Here is a 27974-nt window from a genome sequence, read left to right as displayed (position 1 = left end):
AAATAATTATTCTCTTTTAATTATTTTGAAAAATGTTGAACTGCCAAATATCATAGCCACAGCTTGAGTAATTTGAGTAATTTACTTTTGAAATTGTATAAGTCTGGTTTGAGCAACAAATAATGTTATTATTCTATAAGTGGAAACTGTTATGGCTTGTGTGTATTCTGTATTTGTTTAAACATATGTATTATTTTTCGCTGTTTTTTTCCGAATAATAAATAAAAAATAAAAAAAATGTTCTACTATTATATTTACCATTTTGTTTCTAATGGGTAGTACATATTACATCGCTTAAAATCCACACTTTTCTATTAAAATATAAGCTTGTTTCCATACTATTGGCCTTGGGTGTACATATTCATTTCACCTATTTTAATCCTCAGATAGAAGACGGAATAGAGTTAGCAGAACAGGCGTTAGCGATAGAGGACGAGCGAAACGGACCCATGTTGGCGAGGTGCTGTCTCTACTGTGGGATTGGGTACCAAATGTTGGCACAGGTAAGTTAAATAATTTTTACAGTCTTACACAGGTACTTCCTAGTATGAGAAACACCCCTTGTCCCCAACAGTCCTTGAGACATTGTACCAAGGATGCTGGCGGTATTTCCTCGTTGTATCGCAATGCTGATACGTTGTGATACGTGTGTAAGGAGAAAGGTGAAAAATGGCATAAGCGTTATAGTTTAAAATCGATACTCCTTCAAGAGGTTAGCGTTTAGGAATGGGTATCAGCTTACCCGTATCATGAAGCGCTTAAAAGCCAAATTAAAGGGTTTTAGTTAACAACGGCTTTGGTACGCAAAACCTTACGAAATACCCCTTCCAAAACCTTCGAAGGGGATACCCGATCGGTCCCTGAAAGTAATCAGTAAAGCCATAGATAGTTCTTTGGTGCTGATTTATCAATTCCGACGAGTTCGCCTTAATTAATAGAATCAGGCGTTAAATTAAAGCAAAAAATATTACTTTGCTAATCCGCGAGAAAATAACGTGTTAGTCAATCAGTGCTAACCCGTTATACTTACTTGCGGATTTTTACATGCAATTAATGTTCCCGCCCTCCCACCGCAAAAATAAATACGCAAATAAATATAACAACCCACCACCAAAAATACAAAACTCGACACGTGTTTCGCCTCTCTACGAGGCATCCTCAGGAGATGCTGGAGATGTTGACGGTCTGACACCCGACAACTGACCAAAACCGACCGACCGGGTGTCAAACCGTAAGTGCATATAAAAATACGCAAGTAAGTATAACGGGTTAGCACTGATTGACTAACACGTTATTTTCTGGCGGATTAGCAAAGTAATATTATAATGAGTTTGCCTTAGCCGTTGTTCAGTTAATTACCATTATTATACTTTCAGAAAACGAATTCCCGCGTGGACAAGGACGCAGCGAACGAAAAGTGCCTCAAACTCCTATTACGATCAGTCACTTTGGATGACAACGACCATTTGGCGTTCTACCATCTCGCTGTGGCGTACATGCAACAGGGGAGGCTAAATGATGCTATGGTAAGTTATTATAGTAATTATAGGATTTAGAATTGTAAGTCTGTTATATCCTCGTACTCCTAACAGATTTAATTAAGCATTTAAATAAATATGAGAGCATTACAGACAGGGAAATCAGGCTGTCGACTAGACGGAAGGATTTGAAATGCAACTTTGTCCCACGTCTTAATATCATGAAGCATGCCGCTAGCTATCAGTCAGTCTTTCTGTGTAACAAGTTAACAATCGAACAGAAATCTATTTTAAATAGCAAATTGTTTAATGCAAGGCTCAAACAGTATCTTTTGAAAAAATCCTACTACTCTACAGCAGATTTCTCATCAGACGATCAATGCTAGTGTTTTTTTTCTAAGACACTTGTCTACATTACTAAAAGCAATTGTTAATGTTTTATATTATTGTAATAGGAATTTATTCAGTTATTTTTAAGTAGACTGACATTTGATTTGACTTGAGATTGGCATTTGTAAGTTCTAGTAAGTGATTGTTAAATTGGAGGTGTGCTGTGAATTTTTATTCTAATAATTTTGTAATTCTGTTGACATTGTAATTTTTTATAATTTTCTTCAATATTTATTTTAATTTTTAATAGGTACAATGAAGATAATTTTAATTATTAAGTAATTATGTTCGACACAATAATTATTGTTGGGAATTAATAATAATAATAAAAAACCTAAAATTTATGTAAGTAACATACGACTGCGTTTACACTTAAAAATAAAATTACAGTAAGTGAGACTGGCTTATATTTGTTCCACAATCTTCTTCATTAAAATTTTATAGCAACTCTTTTACTTTTCGTGCTGTTCGGTTGTGGAATGCTTTGCTATTAAACATTAGACGTGCTAAATCCCTTCCAATTTTCAAAAATCTTTTGAAAACTCATTGCCTTTCGTTGCATTAACTTGCCTTTATTTAAGATTGTATAATATATGTATGTATATATGTATTTATTATATTAATTTGTATTATATTGTTTGCGTCTCCATTTTGTTGAATTATATGTATATCGGCACTACCCGTTCATTGCTGTAAGTTCATAGTTTCCCGCTACCCAAAGATTGTCTGGAAGAGATCGCTTCGTGGTGATAAGACCACCTGTTGCTACCTAGCTTTTAAGAGTTTTTTTAATTTCCTGTCTATTTTTAAGTGTATGGTGCACAATAAAGAATATTTAGATCAGATCTAGAGCAGAACTCAACTGGGGAAGTACCTCCACCTTACAGAAAACTGCAGTCAAATAACACTAGACCCTACTCATAGTGTTGTGTTCCTGCCGGTGAGTAAGGTTGCCAGAGCTCAACGAGGGACGGGAGGGGGTTAGGGTCGGCAACGCGCATGTAACTCCTCTGGAGTTGCAGGCGTACATAGGCTACGGATACTGCTTACCATCAGGCGGGCCGTATGCTTGTTTGCCACCGACGTAGTATAAAAAAAAAATACTGATGGCAGATGATGATGATGATGGATGGTCAGGGCTGATGGCAGGGATGTCGCTTTGCTTCGGTCTGGTCAAAGAGAATTAAAAAGACCAAGAGTGCTCACTCCATACAACGGTTTTGTTACAAAAATACTATTATTTTCGTAGTCTACATCTAGCGTCAAGTAGTGGAACTCTCAGTACTGCTACTCGACAATAGATGTCGTGGCAAACAAATAGTCTACAGCTCAACGATTCTGCGCTAATATTATAACCAGAGTAAGCGGAACTCTATTCAAAGATTCAAAGAATTTATTTGCACTGAATACACCTATATACATGCAGATCATATTGGTACAAAAAAAAAGCGACCAAGTGCGAGTCCGACTTGCGCATGAAGGGTTCCGTACCATTTAAGACATATTAAAAAAAAATCTACTTGCTGGATCTTGTTTAACATTTTACCACTTTGGACACACATTTTATCACTTTGGAAGTGTCTCTCGCGCAAACTATTCAGTTTAGAAAAAAATGATATTAGGAACCTAAATATCATTTTTGAAGACCTATCCATAGATACCCCACACGTATGGGTTTGATGAAAAAATTTTATTTAAAAATTTTATGACGTACTTATAAAAAAAAAACTACTTACTAGATCTCGTTCAAACCAATTTTCGGTGGAAGTTTGCATGACAATGTATATCATATATTTTTTTTAGTTTTTTCTTTCTGTTATTTTAGAAGTTACGGGGGGGGGGGGGGGACACACACATTTTACCACTTTGGAAGTGTCTCTCGCGCAAACTATTCATTTTAGAAAAAATGATATTAGAAACCTCAATATCATTTTTGAAGACCTATCCATAGATACCCCACACGTATGGGTTTGATGAAAAAAGATTTCTTGAGTTTCGGTTCTAAGTATGGGGAACCCCCGAAATTTATTGTTTTTTTTTTTCTATTTTTGTGTGAACATCTTAATGCGGTTCATAGAATACATCCACTTACTAAGTTTGAACAGTATAGCTCTTATAGTTTCGGAAAAAAGTGGCTGTGACATAATCGGACAGACAGACGGATATGACGAATCTATAAGGGTTCCGTTTTTTGCCATTTGGCTACGGAACCCTAAAAACAAAGTTCCAGTGTATTCAGTCTGCGTGCAGACATACACACATATATACACAGTATAGCACATTCTAACATCAAATCATAAATCAATACAAACATGAATAAAGAATAATATAATAATTAGTAAAAAATATGAAAAGTCAATGAAAAATAATTGCAAAGTCAGTTATTCAAATAATCCTTAATACTATGAAAGCATCTGTCCAAAAGCCAGCTAGTCAACTTGCGCTTGAATATGTTGCCTCTGAGTATCTTTAAGTCATCAGGTAGTCTATTATCAATTAATATACACATGTTATATCCTTTTTATTTCATAAATCATTTTACGTCCACGTGGTTTAAAAAGTAGATTTACAAATTTCTGCCTTTTCTGCCTATGCATAACATCACTACGTTTAGAAAAAAGTGCCCGGTGGTTATTAATAAATAAAGATATTTCTCTTATGTATAAGCAGGGTAAGGGAAGAATATGCAGCTTTTCAAATAAGGGAACACAAGGATCATCAGGACTAGCATGACAAATAGCCCTTACACATTTTTTCTGTATTTTAAAAACTCTCTGTACATTGACAGACCTACCCCTCAGAATTAGCCCGTAATGAAGAACAGAGGACACATATCCATGATAAGCCGTCAGAGCAGCTCCTAATGAGACCGTGTCCCTGAGTCTTCGGAGAGCAAACACAAATGTGTTTAGCCGGTTGCAAATTTGTTCGACATGATCTTTCCAGTGCAGATGCCTATCTACGGTAAATCCTAGAAACTTGACAGTGGATACTTCATCTACTTTATCATTGTTGTACTGAGCTGTAACAGGTAAACTATTTGAATTATAAGAAGTAATTTGCATAAATTTAGTTTTGCTTATATTAATTTTTAAATCGTTCATATCCATCCAATTTATAATGTCAGTTAAAGAATTATTTACATCTTGATTAAATGTCAACCTATTACCACATTTCACCAATATTGTCGTATCATCTGCAAACATAGGTGCAACCTTGTTAGGAGTTGCATTTGGTAAGCCATTAATATAGACAATAAAGAGAAGTGGGCCCAAAATGTTTCCCTGTGGGACACCGCGGAGGTTGAGTTTGTACTGAAATTTAAATACTTTCCTGATCATTACATTATTAGATTCAGTAAATCTACTGATCTCTGTACATTGAATTCTATCTGTCAAATAACTTGATCCAGTCGAGCGCTCTGCCTACCGTACTTATATTATACCGTAATGTTAAACCTTATTGAGAAGTGTCGAATGATTAACAAAATCGAATGCTTTTGTCATATCTAAGAAAAGCGACGCTATTCATTCATCATCATCATTATCATTATCACAATCATCTGTTTTAGACTTGTTTTCCCGAAAGCCAAACTGTTCCGGGCAGAGTATGTCAAATGTTGCTAATTTTTTTTTAAGTCGAATGTAGAAAGCCTTTTCAAATATTTTTGATAGAATCGGGATTAATGCTATTAAATGCGATAGTATTGGTCTATAATTGCCTGGATCAAGCCTATTTTCAACTTCTACGCTTACTCAGGTTATAATATTAGCTGATAATCGTTGAGTAGTAGGTAGACTTTTTGTTTGCCGCGAGCCGTAGTATGGAGCGAGCACTCTTGATGTTCTTATTATTTATTATTATTGTAGTTTGTGGGCCTTTGAATGTCACGTCGACCAGGCATTGGTCTATTGTGACAGCCCTTTAAAGTTCATTACTGATGCCCGTTGAATCCAGGAAATTCCAGATTCTTTGGGCCGTAATGTTCTGTACCTCATAGGGTTGCAATACGTGCCGCCCTAGGTGGGTACTTCTTTTTGACATTAGTGGTCCACAGGAGCAGAGAATGTGCATTGCAGTCTCCTCTGACTCATGGCAGAACCTGCATGTCGCGTCTTGTTTCTTTCCGATTTGAAACATGTGTTTGTTCAATTTACAGTGTCCAGTCAAAATTCTGGTCACCGCGCAGGCTTTGTGTCTTTTGAGCCCTAGAAGCTCCCTAGCAGTTTTGCTGTTGAACCCTTTGATTAGAGCTTTCGAGTGTTCTTGTCCTTTTACGAACTTCCACCAATTGGTGTTCTTAATTCTCTTTGGTCAATACTAACGGTATGAAATGTCCAATGTAAACCCTAAATGGGTCAAGAAATATAGTCCTTGAGTGTACAACCGGTGGTATATTTTGTTCTGTTATCAGTTTTTTAAAGTACGTATGAAAAATTTAGCCATTATTTTACTCATTTTAATTTTTCTATATTGTTTTATTTTATGTTAAACTTATCAATTATTTGCATGTCCTGTCTTCGACGGAATACTGTTTATTTTTATTTTTTTCTATTCAGGACGCAACGCGAGCCTGCCTGACCGCTCACTCAGAAAGCGGCGGCGGTCTCCGCCTGGCCACGGCGCTGTGGTCGTGCGCGGCGGCCGGGCCGCGGGGCGCGCGGGCGCTGGCCGCGGCGAGGCTGGCGCGGGCGCGGTACCCGGGCGCGCTGTGGCCGCTGTGGGCGCTGTGCGCGCTGCAGCTGGTGTGGGAGAGCGGGGAGGTCAGTGTGTGTCCTACTACTGTGGCCGTGCGCGGCGGCCGGGCCGCGGGGCGCGCGGGCGCTGGCCGCGGCGAGGCTGGCGCGGGCGCGGTACCCGGGCGCGCTGTGGCCGCTGTGGGCGCTGTGCGCGCTGCAGCTGGTGTGGGAGAGCGGGGAGGTCAGTGTGTGTCCTACTACTGTGGCCGTGCGCGGCGGCCGGGCCGCGGGGCGCGCGGGCGCTGGCCGCGGCGAGGCTGGCGCGGGCGCGGTACCCGGGCGCGCTGTGGCCGCTGTGGGCGCTGTGCGCGCTGCAGCTGGTGTGGGAGAGCGGGGAGGTCAGTGTGTGTCCTACTACTGTGGCCGTGCGCGGCGGCCGGGCCGCGGGGCGCGCGGGCGCTGGCCGCGGCGAGGCTGGCGCGGGCGCGGTACCCGGGCGCGCTGTGGCCGCTGTGGGCGCTGTGCGCGCTGCAGCTGGTGTGGGAGAGCGGGGAGGTCAGTGTGTGTCCTACTACTGTGGCCGTGCGCGGCGGCCGGGCCGCGGGGCGCGCGGGCGCTGGCCGCGGCGAGGCTGGCGCGGGCGCGGTACCCGGGCGCGCTGTGGCCGCTGTGGGCGCTGTGCGCGCTGCAGCTGGTGTGGGAGAGCGGGGAGGTCAGTGTGTGTCCTACTACTGTGGCCGTGCGCGGCGGCCGGGCCGCGGGGCGCGCGGGCGCTGGCCGCGGCGAGGCTGGCGCGGGCGCGGTACCCGGGCGCGCTGTGCCGCTGTGGGCGCTGTGCGCGCTGCAGCTGGTGTGGGAGAGCGGGGAGGTCAGTGTGTGTCCTACTACTGTGGCCGTGCGCGGCGGCCGGGCCGCGGGGCGCGCGGGCGCTGGCCGCGGCGAGGCTGGCGCGGGCGCGGTACCCGGGCGCGCTGTGGCCGCTGTGGGCGCTGTGCGCGCTGCAGCTGGTGTGGGAGAGCGGGGAGGTCAGTGTGTGTCCTACTACTGTGGCCGTGCGCGGCGGCCGGGCCGCGGGGCGCGCGGGCGCTGGCCGCGGCGAGGCTGGCGCGGGCGCGGTACCCGGGCGCGCTGTGGCCGCTGTGGGCGCTGTGCGCGCTGCAGCTGGTGTGGGAGAGCGGGGAGGTCAGTGTGTGTCCTACTACTGTGGCCGTGCGCGGCGGCCGGGGCGCGGGCGCGGTACCCGGGCGCGCTGTGGCCGCTGTGGGCGCTGTGCGCGCTGCAGCTGGTGTGGGAGAGCGGGGAGGTCAGTGTGTGTCCTACTACTGTGGCCGTGCGCGGCGGCCGGGCCGCGGGGCGCGCGGGCGCTGGCCGCGGCGAGGCTGGCGCGGGCGCGGTACCCGGGCGCGCTGTGGCCGCTGTGGGCGCTGTGCGCGCTGCAGCTGGTGTGGGAGAGCGGGGAGGTCAGTGTGTGTCCTACTACTGTGGCCGTGCGCGGCGGCCGGGCCGCGGGGCGCGCGGGCGCTGGCCGCGGCGAGGCTGGCGCGGGCGCGGTACCCGGGCGCGCTGTGGCCGCTGTGGGCGCTGTGCGCGCTGCAGCTGGTGTGGGAGAGCGGGGAGGTCAGTGTGTGTCCTACTACTGTGGCCGTGCGCGGCGGCCGGGCCGCGGGGCGCGCGGGCGCTGGCCGCGGCGAGGCTGGCGCGGGCGCGGTACCCGGGCGCGCTGTGGCCGCTGTGGGCGCTGTGCGCGCTGCAGCTGGTGTGGGAGAGCGGGGAGGTCAGTGTGTGTCCTACTACTGTGGCCGTGCGCGGCGGCCGGGCCGCGGGGCGCGCGGGCGCTGGCCGCGGCGAGGCTGGCGCGGGCGCGGTACCCGGGCGCGCTGTGGCCGCTGTGGGCGCTGTGCGCGCTGCAGCTGGTGTGGGAGAGCGGGGAGGTCAGTGTGTGTCCTACTACTGTGGCCGTGCGCGGCGGCCGGGCCGCGGGGCGCGCGGGCGCTGGCCGCGGCGAGGCTGGCGCGGGCGCGGTACCCGGGCGCGCTGTGGCCGCTGTGGGCGCTGTGCGCGCTGCAGCTGGTGTGGGAGAGCGGGGAGGTCAGTGTGTGTCCTACTACTGTGGCCGTGCGCGGCGGCCGGGCCGCGGGGCGCGCGGGCGCTGGCCGCGGCGAGGCTGGCGCGGGCGCGGTACCCGGGCGCGCTGTGGCCGCTGTGGGCGCTGTGCGCGCTGCAGCTGGTGTGGGAGAGCGGGGAGGTCAGTGTGTGTCCTACTACTGTGGCCGTGCGCGGCGGCCGGGCCGCGGGGCGCGCGGGCGCTGGCCGCGGCGAGGCTGGCGCGGGCGCGGTACCCGGGCGCGCTGTGGCCGCTGTGGGCGCTGTGCGCGCTGCAGCTGGTGTGGGAGAGCGGGGAGGTCAGTGTGTGTCCTACTACTGTGGCCGTGCGCGGCGGCCGGGCCGCGGGGCGCGCGGGCGCTGGCCGCGGCGAGGCTGGCGCGGGCGCGGTACCCGGGCGCGCTGTGGCCGCTGTGGGCGCTGTGCGCGCTGCAGCTGGTGTGGGAGAGCGGGGAGGTCAGTGTGTGTCCTACTACTGTGGCCGTGCGCGGCGGCCGGGCCGCGGGGCGCGCGGGCGCTGGCCGCGGCGAGGCTGGCGCGGGCGCGGTACCCGGGCGCGCTGTGGCCGCTGTGGGCGCTGTGCGCGCTGCAGCTGGTGTGGGAGAGCGGGGAGGTCAGTGTGTGTCCTACTACTGTGGCCGTGCGCGGCGGCCGGGGCGCGGGCGCGGTACCCGGGCGCGCTGTGGCCGCTGTGGGCGCTGTGCGCGCTGCAGCTGGTGTGGGAGAGCGGGGAGGTCAGTGTGTGTCCTACTACTGTGGCCGTGCGCGGCGGCCGGGCCGCGGGGCGCGCGGGCGCTGGCCGCGGCGAGGCTGGCGCGGGCGCGGTACCCGTGCGCGCTGTGGCCGCTGTGGGCGCTGTGCGCGCTGCAGCTGGTGTGGGAGAGCGGGGAGGTCAGTGTGTGTCCTACTACTGTGGGCCGTGCGCGGCGGCCGGGCCGCGGGGCGCGCGGGCGCTGGCCGCGGCGAGGCTGGCGCGGGCGCGGTACCCGGGCGCGCTGTGGCCGCTTGTGGGCGCTGTGCGCGCTTGCAGCTGGTGTGGGAGAGCGGGGAGGTCAGTGTGTGTCCTACTACTGGTGGCCGTGCGCGGCGGCCGGGGCGCGGGCGCGGTACCCGGGCGCGCTGTGGCCGCTGTGGGCGCTGTGCGCGCTGCAGCTGTGTGGGAGAGCGGGGAGGTCAGTGTGTGTCCTACTACTGTGGCCGTGCGCGGCGGCCGGGCCGCGGGGCGCGCGGGCGCTGGCCGCGGCGAGGCTGGCGCGGGCGCGGTACCCGGGCGCGCTGTGGCCGCTGTGGGCGCTGTGCGCGCTGCAGCTGGTGTGGGAGAGCGGGGAGGTCAGTGTGTGTCCTACTACTGTGGCCGTGCGCGGCGGCCGGGCCGCGGGGCGCGCGGGCGCTGGCCGCGGCGAGGCTGGCGCGGGCGCGGTACCCGGGCGCGCTGTGGCCGCTGTGGGCGCTGTGCGCGCTGCAGCTGGTGTGGGAGAGCGGGGAGGTCAGTGTGTGTCCTACTACTGTGGCCGTGCGCGGCGGCCGGGCCGCGGGGCGCGCGGGCGCTGGCCGCGGCGAGGCTGGCGCGGGCGCGGTACCCGGGCGCGCTGTGGCCGCTGTGGGCGCTGTGCGCGCTGCAGCTGGTGTGGGAGAGCGGGGAGGTCAGTGTGTGTCCTACTACTGTGGCCGTGCGCGGCGGCCGGGCCGCGGGGCGCGCGGGCGCTGGCCGCGGCGAGGCTGGCGCGGGCGCGGTACCCGGGCGCGCTGTGGCCGCTGTGGGCGCTGTGCGCGCTGCAGCTGGTGTGGGAGAGCGGGGAGGTCAGTGTGTGTCCTACTACTGTGGCCGTGCGCGGCGGCCGGGCCGCGGGGCGCGCGGGCGCTGGCCGCGGCGAGGCTGGCGCGGGCGCGGTACCCGGGCGCGCTGTGGCCGCTGTGGGCGCTGTGCGCGCTGCAGCTGGTGTGGGAGAGCGGGGAGGTCAGTGTGTGTCCTACTACTGTGGCCGTGCGCGGCGGCCGGGCCGCGGGGCGCGCGGGCGCTGGCCGCGGCGAGGCTGGCGCGGGCGCGGTACCCGGGCGCGCTGTGGCCGCTGTGGGCGCTGTGCGCGCTGCAGCTGGTGTGGGAGAGCGGGGAGGTCAGTGTGTGTCCTACTACTGTGGCCGTGCGCGGCGGCCGGGCCGCGGGGCGCGCGGGCGCTGGCCGCGGCGAGGCTGGCGCGGGCGCGGTACCCGGGCGCGCTGTGGCCGCTGTGGGCGCTGTGCGCGCTGCAGCTGGTGTGGGAGAGCGGGGAGGTCAGTGTGTGTCCTACTACTGTGGCCGTGCGCGGCGGCCGGGCCGCGGGGCGCGCGGGCGCTGGCCGCGGCGAGGCTGGCGCGGGCGCGGTACCCGGGCGCGCTGTGGCCGCTGTGGGCGCTGTGCGCGCTGCAGCTGGTGTGGGAGAGCGGGGAGGTCAGTGTGTGTCCTACTACTGTGGCCGTGCGCGGCGGCCGGGCGCGGGGCGCGCGGGCGCTGGCCGCGGCGAGGCGTGGCGCGGGCGCGGTACCCGGGCGCGCTGGGGCCGCTGTGGGCGCTGTGCGCGCTGCAGCAGGTGTGGGAGAGCGGGGAGGTCAGTGTGTGTCCTATACTGTGGCCGCGTGCGCGGCGGCCGCGGGCGCGGTACCCGGGCGCGCTGTGGCCGCTGTGGGCGCTGTGCGCGCTGCAGCTGGTGTGGGAGAGCGGGGAGGTCAGTGTGTGTCCTACTACTGTGGCCGTGCGCGGCGGCCGGGGCGCGGGCGCGGTACCCGGGCGCGCTGTGCCGCTGTGGGCGCTGTGCGCGCTGCAGCTGGTGTGGGAGAGCGGGGAGGTCAGTGTGTGTCCTACTACTGTGGCCGTGCGCGGCGGCCGGGCCGCGGGGCGCGCGGGCGCTGGCCGCGGCGAGGCTGGCGCGGGCGCGGTACCCGGGCGCGCTGTGGCCGCTGTGGGCGCTGTGCGCGCTGCAGCTGGTGTGGGAGAGCGGGGAGGTCAGTGTGTGTCCTACTACTGTGGCCGTGCGCGGCGGCCGGGGCGCGGGCGCGGTACCCGGGCGCGCTGTGGCCGCTGTGGGCGCTGTGCGCGCTGCAGCTGGTGTGGGAGAGCGGGGAGGTCAGTGTGTGTCCTACTACTGTGGCCGTGCGCGGCGGCCGGGCCGCGGGGCGCGCGGGCGCTGGCCGCGGCGAGGCTGGCGCGGGCGCGGTACCCGGGCGCGCTGTGGCCGCTGTGGGCGCTGTGCGCGCTGCAGCTGGTGTGGGAGAGCGGGGAGGTCAGTGTGTGTCCTACTACTGTGGCCGTGCGCGGCGGCCGGGGCGCGGGCGCGGTACCCGGGCGCGCTGTGGCCGCTGTGGGCGCTGTGCGCGCTGCAGCTGGTGTGGGAGAGCGGGGAGGTCAGTGTGTGTCCTACTACTGTGGCCGTGCGCGGCGGCCGGGCCGCGGGGCGCGCGGGCGCTGGCCGCGGCGAGGCTGGCGCGGGCGCGGTACCCGGGCGCGCTGTGGCCGCTGTGGGCGCTGTGCGCGCTGCAGCTGGTGTGGGAGAGCGGGGAGGTCAGTGTGTGTCCTACTACTGTGGCCGTGCGCGGCGGCCGGGGCGCGGGCGCGGTACCCGGGCGCGCTGTGGCCGCTGTGGGCGCTGTGCGCGCTGCAGCTGGTGTGGGAGAGCGGGGAGGTCAGTGTGTGTCCTACTACTGTGGCCGTGCGCGGCGGCCGGGCCGCGGGGCGCGCGGGCGCTGGCCGCGGCGAGGCTGGCGCGGGCGCGGTACCCGGGCGCGCTGTGGCCGCTGTGGGCGCTGTGCGCGCTGCAGCTGGTGTGGGAGAGCGGGGAGGTCAGTGTGTGTCCTACTACTGTGCGATTTCTGTATACATAAATCAGTATATGAATTTTGGTGTCCTAGTTGTTCCTCAACTTTTGGTCTTTGTCACATAATTTAGTTTCATAGTAAGAAGATTTCGTAAGTTTCGGCCCGGCCGAAGGCTTCGGCCGTTTTTGGCCGAAACCGAAATCGAATCTTCGGTCGGACACTAAAAAAAAACCGGCATACGAGAGGTTGAATGTGTAACTTTATCTTGACATTTATCTTGCCAAAACAGGAGGTTCCTTTGCTACCTCCTAAAGTTCATAAACGCCTTCAACTTTACTGATGTAATCTCAAAAACTTTCCTGTTCCAGGCAGCGTTAGCGACTGGTAAGGAGTTGCTCACACTGCTGAATAGCGCGGAAGCGGAGGCGGAAGCGGAAGCGGAGGAGCGGAACGGGTACGCGGAGCTGGACGCTCTGTCGGACTCGGGGCAGACGGACTTGCATAGCACAACGCATGCGCGTAAGTTATGTCGTTATTTGAAAACGTACTGACGTTCAAATATGTATTATCCGTTACGTTGACATTAGTGTTTGGTATAAAATGATAAAAACAAATTAACTACATAATACGATAAGAAGTTTGTATCGCAGTGTACATTACGGAGCCTTAATATGACTATTAAAACCCCAAATTATATTTTTAAACTATTTAATTGACGATGAACGTCTTACATGGTAGATATGAAAAAGTGCAAGGGACGGGTAGACATAAAAATTATTAATAGCGGTGCAGTAAGCGCCTATTCAATGTTGACGGCAAAATCACTCGCGCGCACTGAATCTCACAGCAAACGCAGCAGGGGTCTGAACAAAGTTTTTTTGTGCAATAAAGTTTAAATAAATAAATAATAGGAGTTTAAAGTTTTATACGTAATAAAAACAGAGTTTACCAAGTGATTCGCTGGACAAAATAGCATTAATATTCAGGAAAGAAGTTAAAACAGTGTATTTCAACACAAAATAAATAAAAACTCTTCTGGAAACCTCGGTTCTTTGAAGTCTTGAAGTTGATTAAAAAACTATAGGTTTCAAAAGTAGGAGAATGAAAAACTGGACAAGTGCGAGTCGGAATCCCCTACCGAGGGTTCCGTACTTTTTAGTATTTGTTGTTATAGCGGCAATACATTATTTGTGAAAATTTCAACTGTCTAACTATCACGGCTTATGAGCTGGCACGGCTGGTGACAGAAAGACAGACTGGCAGACTGACGGAGGGACAGTGGAGTCTTAGTAGTAGGGTCCCGTTTTACCCTTTGGGTACGGAACCCTAAAAGTGTCGGACATAAATGCCATGAAAACGAAAAAAAAATTCTTAGTAATAAAATCCTTAAAAATGTAATTCAATTTGTAAATCTTAATCATCTATAGGTAAAAAACTTAAGTAAGTCACCTGTTGTATGTAGTGTTCGAATAGACAATACATGTTTAAAAGACACACACAAACAAAACAAATGTCTATTCGAACACGTCACAACTACATACAACAGGTGACTTACTTAAGTTTTTTACAACAAGCCTTATTCTCAATAAATTTCTTTTGAACAGCGTCCGTACGAGCAGAATCCGCTGGCGCTTATCGGGTGGAGCGAGCCTTATCAGAGGGCGCGTCGTCGGTGTCGGCGGCGCGGAGCAAGGCGCGGCCGCCGCTGGCCGCGCACCGCGCGCAGGCGTGGCTGCTGCTGGCCGATCTGTGTCTTAGGTGAGGCTTATTATTATAAACCACCTGGGCTAACTATTTATTGCAATATGGTGGTGTATAGGTGATAATCTTAAATACATGTTTTTAGTAAATTAAACTTGTCTAAAACAATAAAAATTTAAAAAAATATATAAACTTGAACATATAAAAAAAAACAAAAGTTAGTCACCGGGCGAGATTCGAACCCGTAACACTCGTTTCTAGCCGTCCGAGTCCTAACCCGCTGGACCAGACGGACAGTGGCCGGCAGCACGAAATTAGCGACCATATTTTGCGACGAAAGAAAAACGCATAAAAACTCGAAAACACGCGTTTTCCCAAACATAAGACTAATCTAGATCGATTGTATACCCCCAAAAACCCCCAAATACCAAATTTCAGCGAAATCGTTAGAGCCGTTTCCGAGATCACAGAAATATATATACATATATATATATACAAGAATTGCTCGTTTAAAGGTATAAGATACCTGGCTTACAGCGTTTGTGCTGGCGAATAAATTGATTTCAGTTCCAAATCGTAATTTGTCTGCTAATTCTTCTCTCGGGTAAGGATTTTAAATGGTTTTTCATCACAGAACGGCCCTTATGCACATGGAGCAAAAAGACCCTAATCTCGTGGAAATCTAGATATCAGGGGGCCTAGGTAAAATACATTCGTTACTAAAAACCGGACAAGTTCGAGTCGGACTCGCCCACCGAGGGTTCCGTACTTTTTAGTATTTGTTGTTATAGCGGCAATCACGGTTCATGAGGTACAGCTTGGTGACAGACGAACGTTTTATCATTTGGGTACGGAAGTCTAAAAAAAGAAAATTTTATATCTATATGTTTTTTTTTTTGATCTATCATTCTGATACATTTTTATTTTTTGTCGTAAAATAATGGTCGTCTTAGCTAGTGTATATTAGCGAAGAATCCGCTGACGCTTATCGGGTGGAGTGAGCCTTATCAGAGGGCGCGTTGTAAGTGTTAAAAACGTCACTTTAATTATTTTTTAAAGTTAAAGGCACAACTATTCTGCCATTCAGTATGCGTTTTTCTTAGTGGATACATGTTTTAAAAAAGTAAAAAACAAAACAGTAATAACTTCCCGTCCGCTAAAACACGACAATAATGGTTTGAATTGTTTAATTTGAGTTAGACCATAATGAAAAAAAATCCCGTATTATTTTTGCTACAATAAGGTGAACATTTCCAAGCATATCGGAGAAAATGTTATTTTCATCACACATGCTCGAAAAAGATCTTATTTCATGCAGGCGTGCTGAAGAACAAACGCCTATTTTGTTCCCGCGGGGGTTATGGATTGTGAAAAAAAAGCTATAACTCCCTAGGGAGTTATAGATTATTCCTTTAATTATGTCACTTATACTTATGCTTATTTACCAAGCGTGTGTCCTAAGCACTCTTCTGTACGGAGCGGAATCCTGGACAACTTACGCAAAACAAGAACGCCGGCTGAACTCCTTTCATATGCGCTGTCTGCGGAGCATACTTGGCATCACATGGAAGGATCGCGTGACAAATGAGTCTGTTCTAAGCGAGGCACAGCTCCATAGTATCACAGCCATACTAAAGAAGAGACGACTGAGGTGGCTTGGGCATGTGTATCGAATGGAACGGACTCGTTTGCCACGTCAAATCCTGCTAGGGGAGGTTGCAGACGCAAAAAGACTGGTCGGGCGGCCAATGCTGCGCTTCAAAGATTGCGTCAAGCGTGATATGGTTGCTTTTAATATCACATGTAACCAATGGCAAAAACTGGCCGAAGACCGACCCGTATGGCGTCGTGCTATTCACGATGGTCAGGCCACACACGACGATGCCTGGTTTACCTCTTTAAGAGAGAAACGTATGAGGCGCCACGAGCAGGTCTCCAACCCTCGCCCACCTGGGCAAGCATACACCTGCCGCGAGTGTGGACGTGGGAGCCTCTCTCGCATAGGGTTATACAGCCACGAACGCAAGTGTCGTTACCAGGATGCTGCTTAGAACATCTCACACAGATGAAAAGGCCTATTATTATTAATTATGTCACTTATTCATACAAACCAAGTAGCATAAATGAGTTTTACTTTTAAAATACTGACGTGTATAATTTGATATTGTTGTTTATGTTTAAAATTGTTTAATTTGATTAATTTAACAGCCGTTTGAAATATTTTTTCAATCGTGGCTGAATGCCGAATAGGTCTGTGCCTTCGATGCCTCACCCGCCAAGAAATCACAAAATGGCGGACGAATGTTTGATATGTCACCGTATTTAAGAATTATTTCGCTTAAAATTTAGTTTTTTCTTCGCAAGTGTGATGAAAAACGTTGTGTGTAATTCCGGGGGTAAGAATATTGCAAACTCGGGTCTTTAATTCCCTCCAGCCTGCGGCTGTCGGGAATTACCACCCACGTATCCGAAGTTTCAGTAACCCCCCTCGTTGCACAATGTACTAATAATAACATGCCACATGCAACACGCGCATGTAATGCCTCTGGTGTTGCAGGCGTCCATAGGCTACGGTGACTGCTTACCATCAGGCGGGCCGTATGCTTGTTTGCCACCGTCGTGGTATAAAAAAAATAACCCATGTATCCGAAGTTTCAGTTACCCCCCTTGTTGCAGGCTGGGCCGCGTGGCGGCGGCGGCGGGCTGCGCGGCCGAGGCGGCGGCGCTGGCGCCCGCCAGCCACGAAGTGCTCTACACGGTCACTATTCTTATACTATTATGTTTAGTTTGTTGACCCAATTTCCTGATAGATGGCGCTGTTCCAGACGCAAACTAAGTAACGCTAGTTTATCACAGAATCTATATAAGAAACTGTCACATTTCAAAATAATGTTTGGTAACGTAGCAACCTATTCAAACGGCAACTATACTTAATATTTTCCCAAACTTGTAATGAAATCTTGACATGACTTACTTCAAATTAGGTCCGGAAATACTGCATCAGTGTTGTCACATACAATTTTGGCGAAATGGTAGAACAGGGTGCAAGAATAGGTAGAAATGGGTAGAGTTTAAAATGAAAAATAGGTAGATCTACCACTTAATAGAAGTACATTTTTATGATTAAAAATGTGTATAAAATGTTTTGAATTATTTATAAGTTTTTAATATTGTGACGTTAGTACACATGTTTATTAAAGAAATTGAAACAAAAGTTAGGATTTCCATTGTTTATAGGTAATAAACCTGCTTGTATAATCTGTTTCTTTGGCAAGCTTTCATTAAATCGAATCGAAATTCGGTAGAAATTAAGTAATGTTCCGTCACATGTATTGAGAATTGCTTACAATTGTACCATTTTGAAAAATAGGTAGATTTCAGGCCGAGGGAGGTAGATAGGTAGAAAGCAGGCAAAATAGGTAGATCTACCGAAAATTTGGTAGATGTGACAACACTGTACTGCATATCAGGTACGATGAGTTAAGATGATATTATGTAAAGGAATTTCATACAGCCTTACACACCTAGGCCTGTAAGGCAACCTTTTGTTTTTAAACGTCAAATTATGGCACGTCTTGGCATTCAACCATAAAAAACCTATAAGCAAAATTCTGCCATTATGCTTTTTTGTCTTTTTTGGTTTTTTCTTTCTTTTTTGTGATTGTTAAATATTATTTCAGAGTGTCAAAGGGGAACGAAAACTTGATACTTTTTGCGCTACGACGTACGGTTTACAGCCCTGTAAAGTTTTTTTTTTCTGTCATGCAGAAATCTTTATAGGGCTGTATCACCTACACCGTGCCTCGTAACGCTAAAATAAACAAATTTTCGTTTCCCTTGGATTCGCACTGAATAACCTAACAGATTAGAACATGAAACAATCATCATCATCCTATTTTTTATTATTATTGCTACGCTCGTGGTTCAATTTTGGGATCTTTCGCTTGCTCGGGTATCAATATTAGCACGAGCGGTCAAACAACTTTGTCCACTTGCAAAACAAATAACAATTTACAGTACATATGGGGCTACTTTATAGCACTAGTGCGAGAAGTAGCATATTACGTTACTGTGTCGAACATTTAAAGGGCCATATGTACTGTAAAACGTTGTACGATACATGTGCGAATAGGTAATTCGCAACTCGTGTCGATTTAAAACACTCCCTTCGGTCGTGTTTTAATTTATCGCCACTCGTTTCGAATTTCCTATTTTTCGCACTTGTATCGTAATGTACTATTATCTGTTTTCGTGTTTCAGCGGGGCTTGGTTCACGAGGCGAGCCAGGAGTGGGAGGAGGCGCGGCAATGTTTCCAGAACGCACTCGCGCTGCATCCCACGCATCTCGACAGCATTGTGCATTTAGGTAAGTCACGGGACTCGATTAGAGTGGGACTAGCGTTGAAAAAACCCGGAAAAACACGGGAAAATTTCCAAACGACTCGTTTTTAGGGTTCCGCGTTCTTATCACCCCATCGGAACGTTCGTCTCAGAATCAGAATCAGAATCAGAACATTTATTTGCTTTCACGTATAAATACATGCAAATACAATTGTAAAATATACTCTAAAGTGCATGCTAAAACTGATTATTCTAAGGTAAGGTATGTATGGGAGTTATGCATTTTAAAATTAAGGGGTACGTACATGTCATTCATTAGGATTAAGTAAAAATAATAATAAATCATGATAATGTGAGGAGTAATTAGTCAAGTGAATTCGCGAAATATTCATCTGTCTGTCTGTCCCAATAAGGAAAAGCGTGTGAGCCCACCCTATAGTTTGTATCTTTAGGTATACAGGGTGACCTTAGCCATTGGACAAACCCTGAAATCCCACGTAGGGTTACTTCTCAGGAATGCTCTGACGTTAATATTTTTTTAATTAGAACAAAAGATAAAAAAAAAATTTTTTCGAAGAAAAGTGATTTGTAATAATTGACAACAAAAAAAAACACACTGTGGTTATCTTTGGCAGTGTTTTTGACAATTTGTTCGAAATATTTGATAGTATTGACATTTTTCAAAAGTCAGAAGCTTATTAGTGTCATAAATAAAAAAGATAATCAAAAAGGTCGAAGAAGGTTTCATACTATTCTTTGAGGATATTACCTTAGGAGCTACTAACACATACAGGCTGCTCCAAAGTAAAAAATGGTAATTTGTTAATTTCTTCGAAACCGCTACACCAATTGTTATGATACTTTGTACACTGGTTCTTATTACCCTAATGCATATGTACATTTCGGCTTTGTCCAATGGCTAGGGACACACTGTATAAAATAATGTAAACAAACCACAACCAGGTATTTTATTGGGTAAGAAAATTCTCAAATCAATTAATGTAACTCGATGATGCCAAAACTTACAGAAGTTTTACTACAATATATTACTTACTCAAAGTAACAACGAAGCTGCGGTAATCGTGTTATTTTGTTATAGGAATATATCGGGATGATTTCATTAATCAATATTAATTTAGTTTCGTAATATTTGCTATTACTTCGCCGTAGTAAAGAATCTAAAACGAGATCGAATATAGCCATTTGAGGGTAGATCAAAACATTACATGATTAAATGAAAGAGGTTAAATCCAGAACGATGAAGGAGCAGATTCTGGCAGTTTTCTATTTGGTTGGTTAACTGATGAATGTTTCAAGTACCCGGAAAATGTAATAGTACATTAGTTACATTACTATAGAGGACGGGAAACGAAGGGTTGCAGGCCAAGTAGATATAGACGGCCGAGCGTAGCGAGGACGGATAGGGATACGCGGCCGGCAACCCCGTTTCTCGCCGAGATTTGTATAGTGCTTTTCTCAAACTTGCAATGAAGTAATAATAATAATAAATTGGATGATGATGATGATGATTGTTTCATGTCCTAATGTGATAGGTTATTCAGTGCGTCGGGCTTAGAAGGGGAACGAAAATTTGATTATTTTTGCGCTACGACGCACGGTTTAGGAGATACAGCCCTATAAAAGTTTCTGCATGATTGAAAAAAAAAAACTTTATAGTGCTGTATCTTCTAAACTGTGCGACGTAGCGCAGAAATAATCAAATTTTCGTTCCCCTCTAGGAAACCCTGAAATAATATTTAACAAACACAAAAAAAAAACGAAAAAACAAAAAAAAAGCATTATGGCAGAATTTTGCTTATAGGTTTTTTTAAGGTTGAATGCCAAGACGTGCTATAATTTGACTTTTAAAAACAAAATAAGGTTGCCGCCTAGCGCCCGCAGGTCTAGGTGTGTAAGGCTGTATGAAATTCCTTTACGTATCATCTTCACTCATCGCACCTCATATGTAGTATTACCGGACCTAATTTGACGTAAGTCATGTCATCATTTCATAACAAGTTTGAGAAAAAATGCATTGTTTACATTAATTTATAGTGAATGCTTGAGATTCTGTGAGGCGATGGATGCTAGGTGCTCAACTGTTCCAATTTAATTTGTTAATGTGCCATTATTGTTTTATAATTGTTAATACTTATAATTATTATTGCTGTTAGTCTAAGTTTCGTGACGCATTGGTTCAACTGTAATGTCATGTAAACATTTTTATCAATTAAAAAAAAAAAAAATAATGTAAGTACGTAAAGATACAGAGTATAGGTACGTTTATCCAGGCGCCGCGTACTACAACCTGGGCTGGCTGCGCCTGGCCGAGAAGGCGCTGCGCGAGGCGGGCGCGCTGGCGCCGGCGCGCGCCGACACGTGGCGCCGCCTGGCGCTCGTGCTGGCCGCGCTGGGCGAGCCCGCCGCCGCCGCCGACACCGCCGCCGCCGCGCTCGCGCTGCACCCGCTCAACCACCTGCCGCTCTGAGCTCCACCCTAGTGCGTACACTAATAAACAACCTGTTATCATGTATAATGACCGATACTGTGTTTACGCGAGACTAATTACTAAGCCGAGTAGTGGATGTTATAGTTACCGATCTTATACACTTTGTAAGAAACTGCTGCATTGATATGTATAACGATGATTGAATGATTATTAAGGCCTCCAAACCGATCCGTGGATACTAAGATTAGTACGAACGATACGATACGAACTAAAACAATACATTTTAACAATTATCGCGGTGCACCCCCTCACACATCTCCCGCTCTGAGCTCCACCAAATGCGTACACTTATAAACAACCTGTTATCATGTATGATGACCGATACTGTGTTTACGCGAGACTAATTACTAAGCCGAGTAGTGGGTGTTATAGTTACCGATCTTATGCACTTTGTAACAATCTGCCGCATTCATATTTATATAACAATGTTTGAATGATTAGTGAGGCCACCAAACTGATCCGTGGATACTAGAATTATTACCTACACTAAAATACCAATGTATTATACTTATAACAGCGTCTAACTATGAACAGACATCACCGCCGCGCTCACCTTGCACCCGTTAACGCACCTGCCGCTCTGAGCTCCACCAAGTGCGTACACTGACAAACAACCTGTTATCATGTATAATGACCGATACTGTATTTACGCGGGACTAATTACTAAGCCGAGTAGTGGGTGTTATAGTTACCGATCTTATGCACTTTGTAACAATCTGCCGCATCCATTTACATATATTACAATGATTGAATGATTATTAAAGCCATTACCAACCGATCCGTGGATAATAGATTACCTACGGTACGATACGAAAGCAATAAATAACAACAACGCCTGCTATGAACAGAGACCACGCCGTTCCCGCCCTCGCATTATATACATCCATTGGCAAATTCCTGTCTAAAAAAATGGCGTGACCTTGAGTATCTTTTGCGGCATTAGTATTACAATATTAAGCAGGGACCGGAAAAATGATCTGGCCACGACATATATTGACAGTGTTGTGCTTAACCAATACTACCTGATCCAAAATTGTATGTAGATAGCAGTGGCGGCGCGTCACAAATATTCGTAAGGAACCCGGAGCTAATTTTGCTTTCCTTTTCTCCATAAACCGATCGTGAAAGTACTCAACAGGCTGAAATTAGACAAGCCGGTGGGAATCGAGTTCTTTGAACGATCCGCCACTGGTAGATAGATAGATAAAATCTTTATTCAACCACAACTTACATGCTTTGTGACACAAACAAATAACAAGAGAAAAAGAAAATTGACAAGAGACAAAGAAAAAGTAACATACAATTTGACACTAATATCAATAACAATGTATTACGTGTCTTATTTTTAGATTAGTAGAGGTATTAGTAGAGGGTCATGTGTTGTGGTAAAGAATAGGCGCTGACTCAGCATAAATGCTGCGGAGACCACAGCGCTGATCTTCCGTCAGAACCTTAAAACGTACACTAATAAACGACCAGTGCAGCACTAGTCAATGTACTTATACAGGATGATTCAGGAGACGTGAGCAGGATCAAGCCTGCATATTCAGTAAATTATCAGCAACTGTTTCGTACCAGTATTTGTGAGATTAACGTTAATTTAATTTTTACTGTTCAAAAAAAAAGAGTTTTATTTTATTTACGATATTTATGGTCACCCTCTTTGTTTTATCCATAATAAGTGACAAATTGAATGTCATCGGAGTGTGGTTACTTTTAATAGATAATCAAATTTGTCTTAACAAAAAGTTAAATAACAGATAAAAAGCGTGATTGTTTTACTTAAATATGATGGTGAACGATTCATTGACATTTACTGATTGTGTAGGCTTAGTCCTGCTCACGTCTCATGAATCACCCTGTATGTATAAATATATACTTATATGTAGGTATGTGTATCTTCTGCAGTCATCAATACTATTATTTATGCGTGGCTATAGTCCGGTTTTAATATTAGAAAGAAGCTAAGCAAATCTGATGTGTCTTTTTATTGAAAAAGAAGTAACAGCAAATATGTAACAATTATTAATCATATACAATCATTTAAATTTTTTGCTTTCATAAGTAATAGGGTAAAGGCGGCAACAGTGGCTCAGCTCGAACAGTGGCTCGCCCAAAGATCGCCTCTCTCGTGTTGAAATTAGGTTGAGTGAGCCACTGTATCCAGCTTTTTTCTACCGAGCCACTGTTCCCTCCTTGACTCTACTGATTTTGGAAAAACCTTTTTGCTTACCTTTTATTTAATGTTAAAAAAAATGAACTTTCTAATGCTAAAGAAAAATCACTAAGCTAATCATGAAGCCCATAGTGACTTGCGTTTGCAACCCAGCGGCGCCGCGAGACTGCCCTTAACTTCAATTTTTGTACCCTAAATTTCTCTACTTATGAAACCAAAAAACATGTATATTAAAAGCATACAAAATTTTATAGGTCAGATAAATATCACTCGGTTTTTAGTTTCTCATACATGCTAATGAAGTCTTACTATTTCCTAAATGAAAAAAAAAAAACCCGTAATCAACGAGAATTTGAAATGGTGGAGTACTGTCAAAGAAAAATGTGTAGCCACAGTAAATTTACTGTCATCTGAGTTGAATTTTATAGCTAATGTCGACATTGATGTTGCATTTGGTATCATCCTTATCTAATGAAAAATAAGTATTAATTGTACTAATTTCAATTAAAATTAAAAGAAATATTATGTAATAAGTAAAATGATAAAATGAAAATTAGTCTACACCCTGACGAATACATAATTAACGAAAAACATAAAGCCACGGATACATCATATGTAAGGCGCGCAATGTCGCCCGATATGTCGACTATAAAAGATTGACTGAGTAAAACTTGTAGAAAATAGGACTGTTCATATGTTCACCTCCTAACTAGTCCAAACGAAGTAAAAAATTGTGTTCCAAGCATTTCCCTCTATACCTTTTCGTTGCCTGACCTATTGTAGTGGATATTTCATGTATTTTTACTAGTTACAACTATTTCGTGTTTGTATATGACTATCAAAATCCTACTTCCTGCTATTTTGGAAGTAGTTCTTGACAATATTGAATAAAAAAGTAGGAGTCGTATTTGGTGTTTAGTAATATATGTATTTAAGCCCGTCCAGTCTAACAAACCTTGTCAACTGTCGCCTGACCTCCTCCAATATTGAACCACCTAGATGGGTGGCAGTCCTCAACTGTGCGTTTCTCTAAAAACATTCTGCCTCACGCAGCTAAACTGTGGAATGAACGGTTGCCTGCGATATTATTGGACCGAGACGACCTCCTCCAATATTGAACCACTTAGATGGTTGGCAGTCCTCAACTGTGCGTTTCTCCAAAAACATCCTGCCTCACGCAGCTAAACTGTGGAATGATCTGTCGCCCGCGGTATTCTCGAATTGATAAGACCTACTCCAATATTGAACCACTTAGATGGTTGGCAGTCCTCAACTGTGCGTTTCTCCAGAAACTTCCTGCCTCGCGCAGCTAAACTGTGGAATGATCTGTCGCTTGCGGTATTTCCGAATCGATACGACCTTCAAATCTTCAAGGAAAGAGCGCACTCCCATCTTAATCCCGGCAACGCACTTGCAACCTTGGTGTTGCAGGTGTCCATGGGCGATGGTAATTGCTTCAGGCAATTCGTCTGCTCGTTTTTATAAAATTATAAAAAATATAGACAAGGAAATAAGATGCGTAGTCTAATATTTAGCCGAAAACGGAACGACGCGAATACTTAATATGTTACTCTTTTACAGAGGGAATCAAGGACCACGCCTAGTGTGACACACCTTATGTGATTTTATCAAACCGTTATATAAAAGATTAATACATGTTTGACAAATTTCTCGTTTAAGAAGTAAATGTAACTTTTACTCTATTAACATATGATTTTGTGAGTATAACTTGGGTACTTTTTTTTATTAAAAATAGTCCTTTTTTCGCTTTTAGAACGTAACCTTTTTTATACGGATCCGTATTATCCGAATTATCCGGATCCGTCAAATTTTAAGATCCGAAATATCCGGATCCGAAAAATTGGCGGATATTGCAAACCCTAATCACAAGTATTACGCACCAAAATAATCCTACCAAGATAATCAAATACACTTCAACTATTTCATCGAATGCAGATAATAAACAGATTACGCGTTATCTCTATAGTAATATTTAATTTACATGATATTTAAATTCCCTATATCCAATATTAAGATAATCTTATCAACCCATTCAGAACTCGTATTAAGTGTTTAATTTATTGCATCGAATTAAATTATTAAACCCAAAAACGAATGAGGATCTAATAACGGAAGAAAATGTACCAAGTCACATACTTTGTGTGCAATTTGGACATTTTAAAACATTGAAACTGGGCAGGTACTTTTGCGGACTTCATTTTAATGTTATTATCTAAAGATTAATGTATAGGGTAAAGGTGGCAACAGTGGCTCAGCTCGAACAGTGGCTCAGTCGCCCAAAGATTGCCTCTCTCGTGTTGAATTTAGGTTGAGTGAGCCACTGTACCCGGCTTTTTTTTACCGAGCCACGGTTCCCTCCATGACCCTACACATTAATAGTAGGTGTAACAAAAATAGTGGGAATCTGTTAGGTCGTATTCGGTATCGTGTCGTATTCGGTGTCGGAGCTTTAGCTCTTCAAATACCAACACTTCCGTGAGACAAAAACTTTACTATTGAAATGGCTAACTCATGTTTTTTTAAGTCAAAAATTGCTTGATGAGTTCTTTACTTTCGTTCCATAAAGAGGTATTTCGATTTAAAACATGATATCTCTTATTATATTTATATGGTGCTACTTTACCGCACAAGTGCGATAAGTAGCACATATGTACTGTAATACTACATTACGATACAAGTGCGAAAAATGTAAAATTTGAAACGATTGGCGATAAATTAAAACACGACCGAAGGGAGTGTTTTAAATCGACACGACTTGCGAATTACCTATTCGCACATGTATCGTACAACGTTTTACAGTACATATGGCCCTTTAAATGTTCGACACAGTAACGTAATATGCTAATTTTCGCACTAGTGCGGTAAAGTAGCACCATATGTACTGTTAAACGTACGATACATGTGCGAATAGGTAATTTGCAACTCGTGCCGATTTTAAACACTCTTCGGTCGTGTTTCAATTTATCCCCACTCGTTACGAAACTTCCAATTTTTTTGCACATGTATCATAATTTACTATTTCAAGTAGTAAAGAGTTATTTTAGATTGTGCCAAAGAGGATTTGAAATAGAGGTAGATTGTCAAAGAAAACTTTGTAGCCACAGTAAATTTACTGCCATCTTTCGACATATGATTGAAACTTTTAGAACGCTATTTGACTTTGATCCTTATTCTATCACTGATATGTTAAATATCAAAATGTGCTGCTATCTAATTTAACACAAATTAGTGAAAAAATAAGGAAAGAAGACAAATGGAGTTTTAAAAGTTTTAATCATGTGTCGAAAGATGGCAGTACATTTACTGTGGCTACAAATGTTTCTTTGGCTATCCATCTCTATTTCAAATTCTCTTTGATTGTGCTAATGCTCTGTTAGTTAATTTATCTATGGTAAAGGTTTATACGTACCAGTTCAACGACCTATGGGTGTGTTATCTGTCATATTTTATATTTTACTGTAAATAATAACTGTAAAAAAGAATTTAATGTGTCGTGCAAAATAATTATCTGTGTTTTTTAAACTCGTCTGTCAATATGTCGGTTTCAAGAAATAAAAATAAATGTATAAAAATACCTTGAGTGTATTCAAATGTGAATCTTAACGTATTGTGAACAAGGTTGTTATTTGAACAGCGATTCTATTTAAAATGTGTAATGTATGTCGCGTAGACGTAATTGTGTGGAAAAGGTTAAAATATCCGGTGTTCACATTGGACCCGCATTCCGCTCCGGTGTGCGAGCGGGACAGATGTATACATACATATAGCTGTATCGCTCACACACCGAAGCGGTAGCCGCGTGAAATATTGGATCAAATGTGCCAATTTCATTGCGAACATTGGCTTATTAATATTCAATATGTTACCTTTTAGAGAAAACTATATAATGTATCAATTTGTTACTTGTGAGGGATAAATAACAGTGTAACATTAACTGAAACTAGTATTACAATTTATAGCAATGAAAACGGGTTATGCGAATTTTCATACAAAGAAACCTGTCTTATTGTCCTTGGGTGTAGTTTGAATCGTATAATCGTTAGTTTGGGACTTTTGGGAGATTTTATGAAATTATTTAATTTATTAACTTAAGGGATGGCAAACCTTTGTTGGTAAATCAAAAAAGTAAGGGCCACGTGGTACGGACACCTCTGAAAATATTGATACGAAAAAAGTGCCAAAAATATGTGTACACGACTTTATTGCCCATATATTAAGGTAGTGTATACATATTTTTGGCACATTTTTCGTATCAATATTTTCAGACGTGGCTGTACAGACTGCATCAAATACAGGGTGACCGCCAAAGTGGCCAAATTTATCGTAACATTCTCATGTTAACGTAGTGATAGGGATGTGTTCTGATATATCCGATATTGATACCAAAGTTTTCATTCTATTGTATTTCATATTGTAGGTGTTATTCAAAATTTTATCATTTCTGGTTTCTACTTACTTAATATTTATTTTAATTTTTTTTAATAAAAAAATATTTTTATTTTATTATTTATTAAAAAAAAATTGTAGCTCCTTGAATTTCACGGGCTTATAAATCCACCAAAGTTTTCATTCTATTGTATTTCATATTGTAGGTGTTATTCAAAATTTTATCATTTCTGGTCTCTACTTACTTAATATTTATTTTAATTTTATTTAATAAAAAAATATTTTTATTTTATTATTTATTTAAAAAAAATTGTATCTCCTTGTATTTCACGGGCCTTTAAATCCACCAAAGTTTTCATTCTATTGTATTTCATATTGTAGGTGTTATTCAAAATTTTATC

The 27974-nt window shown here is 46.1% G+C and overlaps 1 protein-coding gene across 1 annotated transcript in view; it reads left to right on the top strand.

The window, feature by feature from the left end:
- Positions 1–22106, top strand: part of LOC133522534 (tetratricopeptide repeat protein 7B) — a 44022-nt gene extending 21916 nt beyond the window's left edge. The window contains exons 10-17 of the mRNA XM_061857899.1: positions 387–503; positions 1377–1526; positions 6428–6631; positions 12808–12958; positions 14044–14197; positions 16817–16898; positions 18401–18506; positions 20773–22106. Of these exons, the coding sequence (XP_061713883.1) occupies positions 387–503; positions 1377–1526; positions 6428–6631; positions 12808–12958; positions 14044–14197; positions 16817–16898; positions 18401–18506; positions 20773–20969 (1161 nt within the window). The 3' untranslated portion in view covers positions 20970–22106. The remainder of the gene's footprint in view (positions 1–386; positions 504–1376; positions 1527–6427; positions 6632–12807; positions 12959–14043; positions 14198–16816; positions 16899–18400; positions 18507–20772) is intronic.
- Positions 22107–27974: the final 5868 nt, after the last annotated feature.

Source organism: Cydia pomonella, chromosome 11 (assembly GCF_033807575.1).
Source record: "Cydia pomonella isolate Wapato2018A chromosome 11, ilCydPomo1, whole genome shotgun sequence".
Lineage (NCBI taxonomy): Eukaryota > Metazoa > Arthropoda > Insecta > Lepidoptera > Tortricidae > Cydia > Cydia pomonella.
The sequence above is the reverse complement of the archived record's forward strand: the minus strand, read 5'-3'. Positions and strand labels throughout refer to the sequence as shown.